We start from the raw sequence: 14,537 nt of genomic DNA on the forward strand, positions 1-14,537 counted from the left end.
ACCATTTTGGAACTAAGACAGTTTTCAAAATGACACTATTGATGAAGGTTTCTCCGAGGCATATTTGTAGAAATTGCTCCGTGTTTTGTTTGTGTGTAAATATCTCTGTTGTTCTCTACAGATCTCGGTCAGCTACAGAGTCTTCAGACAGTCATCCGCCAGGTTCTGTCTTTCCGTGAGAAGAAAACGGAGAGAGGGGAAGAGAGGAGAACGGAGAGAGGGGACGAGAGGAGAGGGGAGAGAGGGCAGGATTGGAGATCGGAGAGAGGGGAAGAGAGGAGAACGGAGAGAGTGGAGAGAGGGGAAGAGAGGAGAACGGAGAGAGGGGAAGAGAGGAGAACGGAGAGAGGGGAAGAGAGGAGAACGGAGAGAGTGGAAGAGAGGAGAACGGAGAGAGGGGAAGAGAGGAGAACGGAGAGAGGGGAGTTCCATGAGGATAGAGCTCCCAGTCATTATCCCCAGCCCCACATTCATCAACCCAACACCCATCAGCAACAGACCCAGTTCCAGTCTCATCTTGAGACCCACCAACAGAGCCACCCCCAGTTCCAGTCTCATCTTGAGACCAACCAACAGAGCCACCCCCAGTTCCAGTCCCATCTTGAGACCCACCGGCCACAGCTTCAACCCCAACCTGAGCCGACGCGCTGGCGAGGCCGTCACAGGGAGCAGCTGCAGGGCCAGCAGGAGCTCTACCCCGGCTCAGGAGTCCTGCTGTCCTCCCTGCAGCTGGCCGCCATGTTTCAGGAGGCCAGGGGGAACTGCATGAGACTCTTTCATCTCCTATTCGAGCATTTCTTCACCGAGGAAGACCTCATAGGAGCGGTGGCCTTCGGCAGGAGGGGAAAAGTACCCGACGGCAAGAAGATTCTTGACCGCAGAACGGTGGACGCAATCATAGGTGAGAAGGAGATTGTTGATGCACTTTTTAGGGCCCTGGTCAAAAGTAGTGCACTATTATAGAGGGAATAGGGCTCTGGTCTAAAGTAGTGCACTATATAGAGGGAATAGGGCCCTGGTCAACAGTAGTGCACTATTATAGAGGGAATAGGGCTCTGGTCTAAAGTAGTTCACTATATAGAGGGAATAGGGCCCTGGTCAACAGTAGTGCACTATATAGAGGGAATAGGGCCCTGGTCAAAAGTAGTGCACTATTATAGAGGGAATAGGGCCCTGGTCAAAAGTAGTGCACTATATAGAGGGAATAGGGCTCTGGTCACAAGTAGTGCACTATATAGAGGGAATAGGGCCCTGGTCAAAAGTAGTGCACTATATAGGGAATAGGGCTCTGGTCTAAAGTAGTGCACTATATAGAGGGAATAGGGCCCTGGTCTAAAGTAGTGCACTATATAGAGGGAATAGGGCCCTGGTCTAAAGTAGTGCACTATATAGAGGGAATAGGGCCCTGGTCAAAAGTAGTGCACTATATAGAGGGAATAGGGCCCTGGTCAAAAGTAGTGCACTATATAGAGGGAATAGGGCCCTGGTCAAAAGTAGTGCACTATATAGAGGGAATAGGGCCCTGGTCAAAAGTAGTGCACTATATAGAGGGAATAGGGCCCTGGTCTAAAGTAGTGCACTATATAGAGGGAATAGGGCCCTGGTCAAAAGTAGTTCACTATATAGAGGGAATAGGGCCCTGGTCAAAAGTAGTTCACTATATAGAGGGAATAGGGCCCTGGTCACAAGTAGTGCACTATATAGAGGGAATAGGGCCCTGGTCAAAAGTAGTTCACTATATAGAGGGAATAGGGCCCTGGTCACAAGTAGTTCACTATATAGAGGGAATAGGGCTCTGGTCACAAGTAGTGCACTATATAGAGGGAATAGGGCCCTGGTCTAAAGTAGTGCACTATATAGGGAATAGGGCCCTGGTCTAAAGTAGTGCACTATATAGAGGGAATAGGGCCCTGGTCAAAAGTAGTGCACTATATAGAGGGAATAGGGCCCTGGTCAAAAGTAGTTCACTATATAGAGGGAATAGGGCCCTGGTCTAAAGTAGTGCACTATATAGGGCCCTGGTCTAAAGTAGTGCACTATATAGAGGGAATAGGTTGCCATACACGGTATTGAGTTACTTGTGTTTTTACTCTGGGCACATGTATGTATTGACTCATATCAACGTGTCAGGACGTGTTAACTAACTGTATCACGGCCTACTTTACAGCGTACGTCCTCCACTGCTCTGCCCTGGATGGCTGGACATCGGTGGAGTCGTCCAAACTGAAGAAGGCGTGTATCAATAAGTGTAGACTGAGGATGTGTCAGAGGAGAATCATGACATGTCCTGATGACTTCCTACAGGTCAGGGTCTGAGGGTCTGAGGATGTGTCAGAGGAGAATCATGACATGTCCTGATGACTTCCTACAGGTCAGGGTCTGAGGGTCTCATCATTACATGTCCTGATTACTTCCTACAGGTCAGGGTCTGAGGGTCTGAGGATGTACCAGAGGAGAATGATGACATGTCCTGATGACTTCCTACAGGTCAGGGTCTGAGGATCTCATCATTACATGTCCTGATGACTTCCTACAGGTCAGGGTCTGAGGATGTGCCAGAGGAGAATCATGACATGTCCTGATGACTTCCTACAGGTCAGGGTCTGAGGATCTCATCATTACATGTCCTGATGACTTCCTACAGGTCAGGGTCTGAGGATCTCATGTCCTGATGACTTCCTACAGGTCAGGGTCTGAGGGTCTGAGGATCTCATGTCCTGATGACTTCCTACAGGTCAGGGTCTGAGGATCCTACCATTGTGGAGGAAATGAGGTCATCATGTCTGCCTTCTGTTAGACATTAGACCATATCTTTGTCCCAAAGTGAACCCTTTTGCCTTCATATGGGCTCTGGTCACAAGTAGTGCACTATATAGGGAATAGGGCTCTGGTCTAAAGTAGTGCACTATATAGGGAATAGAATAAATGTTGTGTGTAACGATGTTAGACCAATGACTGGAGGAGAAATGTTCTGTGTAACGATGTTAGACCAATGACTGAAGGAGAAACGTTGACAGTATGTTGCCCTGAAATAAATGGTCAATACCCCTCGATGGTGTCAATACATTATTGAATGTATATTTAAAAAGACAAGCCTTGATCTGTCATAGAAGGGTTTCAACTTATCTCTTCATGTTTCTCTACAACTTTGTTTTAATCAATTCTGAATGTCAGTTTTTTATATTGGTGATTCGTGTTGAAGACACAGTTGAAGTCGAAAGTTTACGTACATTGAGGTTGGAGTCATTAAAACTTGTTTTTCAACCACTCCACACATGTCTTGTTAACAAACTATAGTTTTGGCAAGTCGGTTAGGACATCTACTTTGTGCATGACACAAGTCATTTTTCCAACAATTGTTTACAGACAGATTATTTCACCTATAATTCACTGTATCACAATTCCAGTGGGTCAGAAGTTTACATACACTAAGTTGACTGTCAAGTTTTGACCTCTTTCTTGTGCAATTCCCCACTTGAAAAGGACAATCCCTCCACGTGAAGATTTTAACTGGATTTCACTCAATAAACAGCCATAGAATCAGTTGCTTGTCTTTTATTTACCATTCTTTGGTTGGCAGTAAACAGGTGAAAAACCTCAAAAAAGAGATGACAAATACAAGTTACTATTTGAGTTGCCAGCCTAATTAAATACACAAAATTATCCACATCCACCTCAGAAACACATTTCTGCCATTATCAAATACAAGGTTTCCACTGTTAAGCAAATGTTTCCCAAAATAGAAACCCACCATTTTTAATCAAATGAGCAGAATCAGTACACTTTTATCCAAATTTGCATTTTAGCCAAACACATTCAAAATACCTCTAGTAGCAAAAAACCACACTTATTTTCTAATCAGCAGTTAAGCAGACAAATCCTACATCTTTTAGCCAAAGATTTTCCAGACTATACATTTGTTACTGAATTAAGAACTTGGTTTACTAAGATTTCTACAAAGTTTAACTTACTTTTAACCATTTCAAACAAGTTCTATCAACAATGAATTTGGCTCTTCTTACTTTATACCACACAAACAACATTTGAAGTTATAAATACCACTGCAAAAGTCCTATCAAAGTTAAGAGTTAAGAGTCTGTGTTTTCCAGAGTATCATTAGCAGTGCACTGCTTAAGTCAGTATAGTCAAGCATGGCCAATATGGCGCTTACCGGCTGTCTTTCACAGTTTTGTGAAGGGCTTGGACTTGCACAGTCACCTTGATCACATAGATGAAGTTTCCTTGGTCTTGTGGTGCTATAAATGCTCCTTTCACTGCGTTCTAAAGACAACAGCAGAGCCAGGTGCTGGCACGCCCAGATTGCCTGGAAGATTTGTTCCACCTGGTTCACCACTGATTGAAGGAGGAGGAGTTTCACCACTGAGGAGCTCCCAGGCAGTTTGACAGCACACCTCCCACTCAATCTTCCCACGGGAACCGATGGAAAGATTGTAAATCAGCACCTACATACTGCCGGTCAGCTCCGAGTTTGATCCTCAACTGGTAGCAAGACAATCAGGCGTCGAACATCTCTGTGCAGGACTGTGGTTTGCGTAGCTTCTTTCAGGACTTTGGCCGATGGCCGGTTTAGTGCGGGTTTTGTGACAGGAAGGCAGGAGCTTTGGACCACTTTGACGTTCACGTCTCGAACAATGCCCTTAGCATCTGGATTAACGCTCACCACCCGTCCTAGCTTGAATTGGCCCCTCATTGCATTTTGGTCACACAACCAGACAATATCTCCGACAGCAACGTTGCGATATGAAGTGTGCCATTTACTTCTCAGAAATAAGTTTGGGCCGGCAAGCTGGCTCCAAGACCTCCAGAACTTGTTGACCTGGTTCTGCATCTCTCTGAGTCTCTTGTAAGGGTAGTTCGCAAAGTCAAATGTTCTGATCTCACCGCTTGGAGAGGCTCGGCCCAGGAGAAGTGTGTTGGGTGACACATACTGCACGCTTTCTTCATGGCTCTGCACCCTGGCATCTATTGGGCATTCGTTGGCAAGGTTTGCAGCAAGTTGTAGTGTTGTCTGAAGCTCGCTGTAGCTAAGGCCAGTGTTGTTGCCCAGGCTCTGCAGTGCCTTCTTGAGAATGCGAACAGCGGCTTCAGCAGCCCCATTGCGGTGAGGTGAGTCAGCAGGGTGAATTGTCCACTCCCATTTGGTACCTTTTTGAGCCGACATCTCTTCTATTGAAGTTCTATTCTGAGCATCCAGGAACTGGTACAGCTCTCTTAGGACAGGTTTGGCGCCGATGAAGTTTGTCCCCGGGTCGGACCAGATCTTTCTTGGGTGCCCTCTAATTGCAGTAAAGCGTTGGTAAGCCATCAAGAAGCTCTCTGTCGACATTGTGTTGACCAGGTCTGCATGAATTGCCCTGCTGGCCATACAGCTGAAGACGACACCCCACACTTTCATTGAGACCCGTTTCTTGATGTCATCTTTGACAAGGTACGGTCCGAAGAGGTCGACTGTAGTGAACTCGAACGGAGCTGCAGGTGTGGCTCTTTCAGCAGGTAAGTCAGCCATTACCTGTTCGCACCTTCTTGCTCTTGACTTTTTGCAGAAAAGGCAGTTATCCACTACTTTTTGGGAAATTTTTCTTCCTTGGATGACCCAGGCTTTCCTCCTCATTTTCAGCAGGGTTGCAGCCACACCTTCATGACCCTCCCCGTGCGCCTCCCGTGCCAATAAAGTAGAGACCCATGCATTGAAAGGCAGAAGGGGAACTGCAGCGCCATCCTCCCTGAAGCCATGGATTCTCCCACCGCAGACTAGTAACCCAGATTCTGTCTCTCTGTACACAACCAAGCGGTCAGTAGTGGTAGTTGGGAACATCACCCCCTCTTGAGCAGCAAGATAGATGTCTCTTATTGCCTCTTGACGTTCTGTGGCGGTGATAACTCCTTTTGTGGGAATCGCCTCCCACTTTGGGGTCTCGATGGACTTTGTTGCAGATCTAAACTTTTTGGCGGCTCTCCAGATAAAAGCAACAGTCTTGATTAGACACTTTAGGCTACTAAAGCGCCTCTCATCCACCAAGTTTAGGACAGCTGCACCAGCAGGAAATCGTCCCACAAGACTTGGAAGACTTCTTTTTGCTTGGGCTCTGGTGAGTGCTGCCACAAATGACTTCTTTTGCATATTGTTAATGCTCTCTCGAGCTGTCACAGACACATCTTTTGACGACATAATTGGCCACTCGCTCTCTGGAAGATATAGAAACTCTGGCCCTTGCTGCCACTCTGAATGGGCATCAAGTTCCTTTGGCCCAGCTCCTCGAGTGATAATGTCGGCTATGTTGAGTGGTCCAGGGATCCACCACCAGTCCTGTAGCCGTGTGCTCTCTTGGATCTCTCCAATTCTATTAGCGAAGAAAGTCTGAAATCCATAGCTTTCACGCTGGATAGCTCCAAGAACAGTCTGACTGTCTAACAAATGGTACCACCTTTTTATCTGGATCTGGGTATGCTGTTCAAAGTACTTTTTCAGGCGGCTTGCAAAGACTGCACCGCAAAGTTCCGCTTTGACTGCATCCCCCTTCTGGTCAAGTGGTGTCAGCTTTGCTTTTGACTCCACTAGTCGAATTGTTAATTGTTTGTTGCAGTTCCACCGCAGGTAGAGGACAGCACCATAGGAGCTTTCACTGCCATCTGAAAAAGTGACAGCGACTGGTTCAGTTGTTGCCTTTGGTGGAGTAAGAGCTCTTGGGAACATTACTTTGCTTAGCTGGACGTACTCCTCAAAAATTCCAATTGCATCTTTGCGGAGCTCATCCGACAGGGGAAGGTCCCATGTGTCCTTGACCATGCTGCACTTTGGTTTTGCCTCTTGGAATGCCCTTCGGACCAAGATAGCCCCTCTTTGCTTTGATGGCGTTGTCAGGCCAACTGGATCGTACAAACCAGCAACTTGACTCAGCAGTTCACGTCTTGTCAGCGGGTCTGGTGTCTGTGCTCGTACTTCTTCTAGCAGTAAGTCTTGCCCAAGTCTCATCTTTTTCTTCCGCCTGGAGAAGTTGACCCTCACCATGACATGCAACATGTCTTCATCCACAATGTAGCCGAGACCGAGCGCCTTGTTGTCTTCCTCCTTAAGCTGATTTGGCAGGACAACAACATTTGGTGATGCCTTTTCTCTTTCTCCTTTATTTTGGCCTGAGAAGACCCAAGGCTTCAGTGCAAACCCTCCTGCTTTTAGAATCAGCTCCACATTCTTAGTGATGACTTCGAGTTTTTCACGGCAGTTGTGGGATGTCAAGATGTCATCGACGTAGCTGTGCTCATGTAATACTTGGCATTCATCTGTGAGGTGGCTGAATTGAGGCAGGTTAGCCGTCTCCCTCATAGCTAGTTGTGCTATGCACCCTGCTGGCTTGTCCCCGATATTCCCTCTGGTTATGGCGTATTGTTCCACCTCATCGCCCTCTGAATCCCGCCACAAGAACCGGTGTAGATGGACTTCCCTCTCCTCGAGCCACACAGAATTGTACATTTTTCTGACGTCTCCTAGAGCGGCGTAGGAGCCTTGGCGGAACTTGAGGAGAACAGCTCGAATCGGATTGAGAACGTCAGGGCCTTTCATCAGAAGGTCATTGAGACTTTGGCCTTTGTACTTCTGACTGCTGTTCCAGACAAGTCTTACCGGAGTTGTAACAGAGTGGGGGTTGGGTGCGATAAGATGACTAATATACCAGACAGGTCCATTCCAGTTGGTTAGATCCTCTTTGGTCAGCTTTCTTGCAGCCCGGCGGTCAACCATTTCGTGGACTTGAGCACCATAGGCTTTTTTCCACTGCGGTTCTTTGGCGAGCTGTCTCTCTGTTCTGAGAAAGGTTGCCTCCACTGCTTTTATGTTGTTTGGCAATGTAGATGGGTCAATGAGCCATGGATTCCTTGCATGCCAGTGTGGACTATCACTGTGGTCATCAGCACCAACATAAGTCAGGCCACCCTTAACAACTTCCAGCTCCCTTTCTTCAGCCAGAGTCATTTCTTTGCCACCAAGTTGACAACTGCCGCAGCGACATCCTCCACATTTCGGGGCGCAGATATGTTCTTCATACATCAATGCTGCTGCTCTCATGGATCTGGCGAAGTGCGCTCTGGACTGGTGTGCTGTAACTGTAGCCTCTTCAAACAGACCAGGGTGTGTCCCTGCAATTGTCTTTCCCAATGGCCCATCCCATAGTACAAGGTCCCCAACGGTGCGTATTTTCTGTGGGACCAGTCGCCCTTCCTTATGGCTTATCAAAAGCTGTATCTGTCTTGGTCTAACAAGTTCATTTTGGGGGACATCTGGAAAGAATTTTTGGAGTCTTTTGGCTGTCACATGTTTGTGAATCTCTGCAATGCTGTCCAAACCATAGCAGAGGAGTTGGTGGGATCTGACATTGCCTTGCTCTGTGCGGACCCGGATCTTTAGGAGGTACCGTTTTGTGGTGACTTGAACTTTCATTCCTCCCACACCATGGACAACAAGGGTTATGGCTTCACTTCTAAGGTTCAAACGATCAGCTGCATCATGAGTTATATAGTTTGTATCCGATGCCAGGTCGATCAAAGTCCCAACTTTTTGTCCTGCATTGGCCGTGACCTCTAAGAGCATCATGATGACTGGCCACTCCACTATTCCATTCTCTGCTAGAAGACTGGGTTGGTTGGACACAAGAGAGGTTCTGGCTATAGTGTTGCAAAAGGCATTGCAACACTTCTCTGCAAATTCAGGTGAGAGACTTTTAATGAACTCTTCTTGGGCTTGGGTATTGGGGTCTCTTGTGTTACCTCCCACTTTGCTGTTATTGGACCTCTGGACGACATTCCCTTTGGATGTACCAGCTCTCGGGCAGAGGTAATAGTGGTGTTCTGTAGCACGCTGTTCTATGCAGTCTGGCCTCCTGCACAGAAACTCTGATTTACAATAGTCACCTTCCTTGTGAATCTCCAGGCATCTTTTGCAGGCTCCCAGCTTCCTGACAGCATCTCTTTTCTCTGACAGCTTAAGCGTGTGAAACTTTTGGCAGAAATATAGCCTTTTCTTATGCTTGCAGTCTCCGCAGACCACACATCCTTGAGCCTGGTCGCTTAGTTGGGTGGAGGTTCTGGTTCGAGCTTGCCGAGGTTCAGATTTCGATTTTGGTTCCTCCTCTCTCAGTTGGTCCAGCTTCTCATAGATGGCTTCTTGACCTTGAAGAAACTTGTGGAGGTAGTCAAATCGCTTGTCTTCTTCAGCTTCATCACCTTTGCCAGCTACATGAAGAAGCCATTCCTTCTTCAGGCCATCAGGAAGTTTACTCTCTATTGTCTTTGTTACAAGAGGGTTCTTTATAGCACCGGTCTTGCCAAGCTCGTTCAGATCGACCAGGGCTTTTTCTACAGATTGGATGACCTCAACAATCCTCCTGGGCTGGTTACCTTTAACTGCTTGGAGTCTTTGGAGCTCTTCTACTATCTCAAGGGCTATAGTTGTCTTATTTCCAAAGCGGTTCTCCAAGACCCGGAAAACCTCCTCAGCAGTTGTGTAAGTTGTAAGGTGAAGGTCTCGTATGGTCTTCTCATCCACACTGTCGAGAAGTTGGAACTTTTTAACCTCTCTGGATCCAGTAGGTTCTCCCTGCATCTGGATCGCTTCCCAGTCTTTTTTCCACCGGTGAAACTCTCGGCGGATGCCAGAAAACTTTGGGAGTTCAGCAGGCTTTAATTTAATTGCTGGTGTGGCCACAGAACTGTTTGACGTAGTACTCAATCTGCTGGTTTCTCCTCTAACGTGTGCCCCTGTAAAGTCTGCTTGTCTTATTGTGAGATTTGGCAGGATAGTTTCAAGATCTTTGATACGACTCTGGAAATGTTGTTGCTCTGCTGGGGGGGCCCAGCACTTCCAATGTTTATGCACCTCCTTCGCAGCCTTCACAAGTTTCTCTAGTTGTCCGATCATGAAGAGATATGCATCTGGGTTTTTACTTGGGTCCACAGCTCCCACGTTTTCTGCTTGCGACTCTGCTGTTGTAATTGCTTGTGTCAGTTCATATTCCCCGAAATTGGCCCACAATGTCTTTTGTATGAGGTCCTTTAGCTCTTGCAGTTTTTTCTCACACTCATTTGCTGTTTTGACCAAGTCAGACTTCTGCTGCTCGCTCAACTCCTCTGCATCAGAGTTTTCTTCAATACATTGCCCCTCTACATCATCGTTGGCGTCCAGGACTCTGCCAGCTTCTGCAGTGAGCTTCCTAAAATTGTCTTTGAGCTCCTCTTCTGACATCATTGTATGCATTCGTAGCACATTATTGGCCAGACGGGAAAACTGACGCTTCGCTGATGTCCTTGCGGTCTTTAGCTGCTTCACCAGTAATGAATCAGCCATTTCAATCACAGCAGCAGGCGGGAACAGTCTTTACTTGTCTCTCTGGACACGTGTGGTCACTTTTCTGGTCCTTTTCCAGTCTTGAGCCACGGTTTTTCACTGTCAAGTTTTGACCTCTTTCTTGTGCAATTCCCCACTTGAAAAGGACAATCCCTCCACGTGAAGATTTTAACTGGATTTCACTCAATAAACAGCCATAGAATCAGTTGCTTGTCTTTTATTTACCATTCTTTGGTTGGCAGTAAACAGGTGAAAAACCTCAAAAAAGAGATGACAAATACAAGTTACTATTTGAGTTGCCAGCCTAATTAAATACACAAAATTATCCACATCCACCTCAGAAACACATTTCTGCCATTATCAAATACAAGGTTTCCACTGTTAAGCAAATGTTTCCCAAAATAGAAACCCACCATTTTTAATCAAATGAGCAGAATCAGTACACTTTTATCCAAATTTGCATTTTAGCCAAACACATTCAAAATACCTCTAGTAGCAAAAAACCACACTTATTTTCTAATCAGCAGTTAAGCAGACAAATCCTACATCTTTTAGCCAAAGATTTTCCAGACTATACATTTGTTACTGAATTAAGAACTTGGTTTACTAAGATTTCTACAAAGTTTAACTTACTTTTAACCATTTCAAACAAGTTCTATCAACAATGAATTTGGCTCTTCTTACTTTATACCACACAAACAACATTTGAAGTTATAAATACCACTGCAAAAGTCCTATCAAAGTTAAGAGTTAAGAGTCTGTGTTTTCCAGAGTATCATTAGCAGTGCACTGCTTAAGTCAGTATAGTCAAGCATGGCCAATATGGCGCTTACCGGCTGTCTTTCACAGTTTTGTGAAGGGCTTGGACTTGCACAGTCACCTTGATCACATAGATGAAGTTTCCTTGGTCTTGTGGTGCTATAAATGCTCCTTTCACTGCGTTCTAAAGACAACAGCAGAGCCAGGTGCTGGCACGCCCAGATTGCCTGGAAGATTTGTTCCACCTGGTTCACCACTGATTGAAGGAGGAGGAGTTTCACCACTGAGGAGCTCCCAGGCAGTTTGACAGCACATTGACTGTGCCTTTAAACAGCTTGGAAAATTCCAGAAAATGATGTCATGGCTTTAGAAGCTTCTGATAGGCTAATTGACATCATTTGAGTCAATTGGAGGTGTACCTGTGGATGTATTTCAAGGCCTACCTTCAAACTCAGTGCCTCTTTGCTTGACATCATGGGAAAATCAAAAGAAATCAGCCAAGACCTCAGAAAAAAAATTGTCTGGTTCATCCTTGGGAGCAATTTCCAAACGCCTGAAGGTACCACGTTCATCTGTACAAACAATAGTATGCAAGTATAAACACCATGGGACCACGCAGCCGTCATACCGCTCAGGAAGGAGACACGTTCTGTCTCCTAGAGATGAACGTACTTTGGTGCGAAAAGTGCAAATCAATCCCAGAACAGCAAAGGACCTTGTGAAGATGCTGGAGGAAACAGGTACAAAAGTATCTATATCCACAGTAAAACGAGTCCTATATTGACATAACCTGAAAGGCTGCTCAGCAAGGAAGAAGCCACTGCTCCAAAACTGCCATAAAAAGCCAGACTGGTTTGCAACTGACATGGGGACAAAGATTGTACTTTTTGGAGAAATGTCCTCTGGTCTGATGAAACAAAAATAGAACTGTTTGGCCATTACGACCATCATTATGTTTGGAGGAAAAAGGGGGAGGCTTGCAAGCCGAAGAACACCATCCCAACCGTGAAGGACGGGGGTGGCATCATGTTGTGGGGGTGCTTTGCTGCAGGAGGGACTGGTGCACTTCACAAAATAGATGGCATCATGAGGAGGGAAAATGATGTGGATATATTGAAGCAACATCTCAAGACATCAGTCAGGAAGTTAAAGCTTGGTCGCAAATGGGTCTTCCAAATGGACAATGACCCCAAGCATACTTCCAAAGTTGTGGCAAAATGGCTTAAGGACAACAAAGTCAAGGTATTGGAGTGGCCATCCCAAAGCCCTGACCTCAATCCCATAGAAAATTTGTGGGCAGAACTGAAAAAGCGTGTGCGAGCAAGGAGGCCTACAAACCTGACTCAGTTACACCAGCTCTGTCAGGAGGAATGGGCCAAAATTCACCCAACTTATTGTGGGAAGCTTGTGGAAGGCTACCCAAAACATTTGACCCAAGTTAAACAATTTAAAGGCAACGCTACCAAATACTAATTGAGTGTATGTAAACTTCTGACCCACTGGGAATGTGATGAAAGAAATAAAAGCTGAAATAAATAATTCTCTCTACTATTATTCTGACATTTCACATTCTTAAAATAAAGTGGTGATCCTAACTGACCTAAAACAGGGAATTTTGACTAGCATTAAATGTCAGGAATTGTGAAAAAACTAAGTTTAAATGTATTTGGCTAAGGTGTATGTAAACTTCCGACTTCAACTGTACGTACTAAATAACGAATTGATATTTTAAAACTTTTCCCAACTCCCTTTTATTTAAGTAATACACATATAGGACCGCTAACTGTATAGAGTTTTAAAGCTGGTGGGAAAAACTCCTCTCATTTCCTCTATTGGAAAGTCAACTACACCTGTTATGAGTAGCAGGTAGGCTCCAGTTTCTCTCGTAATGTTTTCCTTTTATTATGCTTCATGTGTTCTCTCATGTGTTGGAATCGGGGGGGGGGGGGGGTTCTGCCTATGTTCTTTTGAAAGTGATTATTTCTATAATAAAGTTACTATAATTATTATTATTATTATGTACATATTGAAACTGTATCGTGTTCCTGTCTCAACCTTCCTGTCTTTGTTACCAGTGGGTCCAGCTCTGTGTGAGATAGAGAGGCTGAGTGTGGAGCTGTATAGTGTTCCTGTCTCAATCTTCCTGTCTTCGTTACCAGTGGGTCCAGCTCTGTGTGAGATAGAGAGGCTGAGTGTGGAGCTGTATAGTGTTCCTGTCTCAACCTTCCTGTCTTCGTTACCAGTGGGTCCAGCTCTGTGTGAGATAGAGCGTCTGCGAGCGTTGCTGAGTGTGGAGCGGAGCCGCAGTGAGCAGATGGGAGAGACCATCTCTGGTCTGAAACAGGACAAGGAGCTGCTGCAACAGGAACTCACTAAGAAGGCTGAACTCATCTGTGACTTCCTGCAAGACCAGCTTCGACCAGGTACGCTCTTACTACGCCCAGGTAGGCACCTCTCATTCTTCTCAGGTACGCTATGAGCTCAATGGGATGTTATATGATGGGATATTAATATTGAGGGTTATGTGTTCAGTGCTGACAGACAGGGTAGAGGTGGAGTGGCCATTTTGATAGAAAAAAACCCAAGTCTGTTTACTAAAATCAATTTCCCTTGCCCCAAAAATTGGCGCTACTATCTGTCTGTTTGTCTGGGTAAAAATGTATCCATAACTGTTTTAGGGGTCTACCGTCCTCTCTCGGCTGTGCACTCGAGGAGTTAACTAGTTTGTTGTCTTCTACCAAGTCAGAAATTATTATCCCGGGTGACCTAAATTATGATTGGGAAATGCAGGCTTCAGACAATCTAGATGTGTAATGACCTAAACCTAACCCAGCTGGTGACTAAGACTACATGGCCCAACCCTAAAGATCCTTCAAAGTCAACGCTGATCTTATTCTAACGAATACACTAGCGAAATTCCTGACCCGTTCACAGGATTGGTTAACTCTTGGAGTTCCTGACCCGTTCACAGGATTGGTTAACTAGAGGATCCTAACCTGTTCACAGGATTGGTTAACTAGAGGTTCCTAACCCGTTCACAGGATTGGTTAACTAGAGGTTCCTAACCCGTTCACAGGATTGGTTAACTAGAGGTTCCTAACCTGTTCACAGGATTGGTTAACTAGAGGTTCCTAACCTGTTCACAGGATTGGTTAACTAGAGGTTCCTAACCTGTTCACAGGATTGGTTAACTAGGGGTTCCTAACCCGTTCACAGGATTGGTTAACTCTTGAGGTTCCTAACCCGTTCACAGGATTGGTTAACTAGAGGTTCCTAACCCGTTCACAGGATTGGTTAACTAGAGGTTCCTAACCTGTTCACAGGATTGGTTAACTAGAGTTTCCTAACCCGTTCACAGGATTGGTTAACTAGAGGTTCCTAACCCGTTCACAGGATTGGTTAACTAGAGATTCCTAACCTG

At 45.6% G+C, this 14,537-nt stretch overlaps 2 protein-coding genes across 7 annotated transcripts in view; one reads left to right on the forward strand and one right to left on the reverse strand.

Moving 5' to 3' along the window:
* The window catches only part of LOC139544439 (uncharacterized), a 50,320-nt gene that overhangs the window by 21,947 nt on the left and 13,836 nt on the right, over positions 1-14,537 (forward strand). The window contains exons 5-7 of one of the 6 annotated variants that reach the window (XR_011668873.1): positions 122-901; positions 2,168-2,644; positions 2,686-3,543. Coding sequence is in view for 4 of the 6 variants with exons in the window: in XM_071351538.1 (XP_071207639.1) it covers positions 122-901; positions 2,168-2,304; positions 2,372-2,383 (929 nt within the window). In the remaining 2 variants the exon portion in view is untranslated. Of the gene's footprint in view, positions 1-121; positions 902-2,167; positions 3,544-13,359; positions 13,561-14,537 lie in introns of those variants that run through there. The other 5 variants (XR_011668874.1, XM_071351538.1, XM_071351537.1 and 2 more) reach the window with 5 other exon arrangements.
* On the reverse strand, positions 3,541-11,424 carry LOC139544605 (uncharacterized). Its single transcript, XM_071351932.1, has 3 exons — positions 11,191-11,424; positions 4,172-10,615; positions 3,541-3,596 (listed from the first exon to the last, which is right to left on the reverse strand). The coding sequence occupies exon 2, from the start codon at positions 10,355-10,357 to the stop codon at positions 4,478-4,480; it is 5,880 nt and encodes a 1,959-aa protein (XP_071208033.1). The 5' UTR covers positions 10,358-10,615; positions 11,191-11,424; the 3' UTR covers positions 3,541-3,596; positions 4,172-4,477.

The sequence above is a fragment of the Salvelinus alpinus genome, chromosome 18 (assembly GCF_045679555.1).
Source record: "Salvelinus alpinus chromosome 18, SLU_Salpinus.1, whole genome shotgun sequence".
Lineage (NCBI taxonomy): Eukaryota > Metazoa > Chordata > Actinopteri > Salmoniformes > Salmonidae > Salvelinus > Salvelinus alpinus.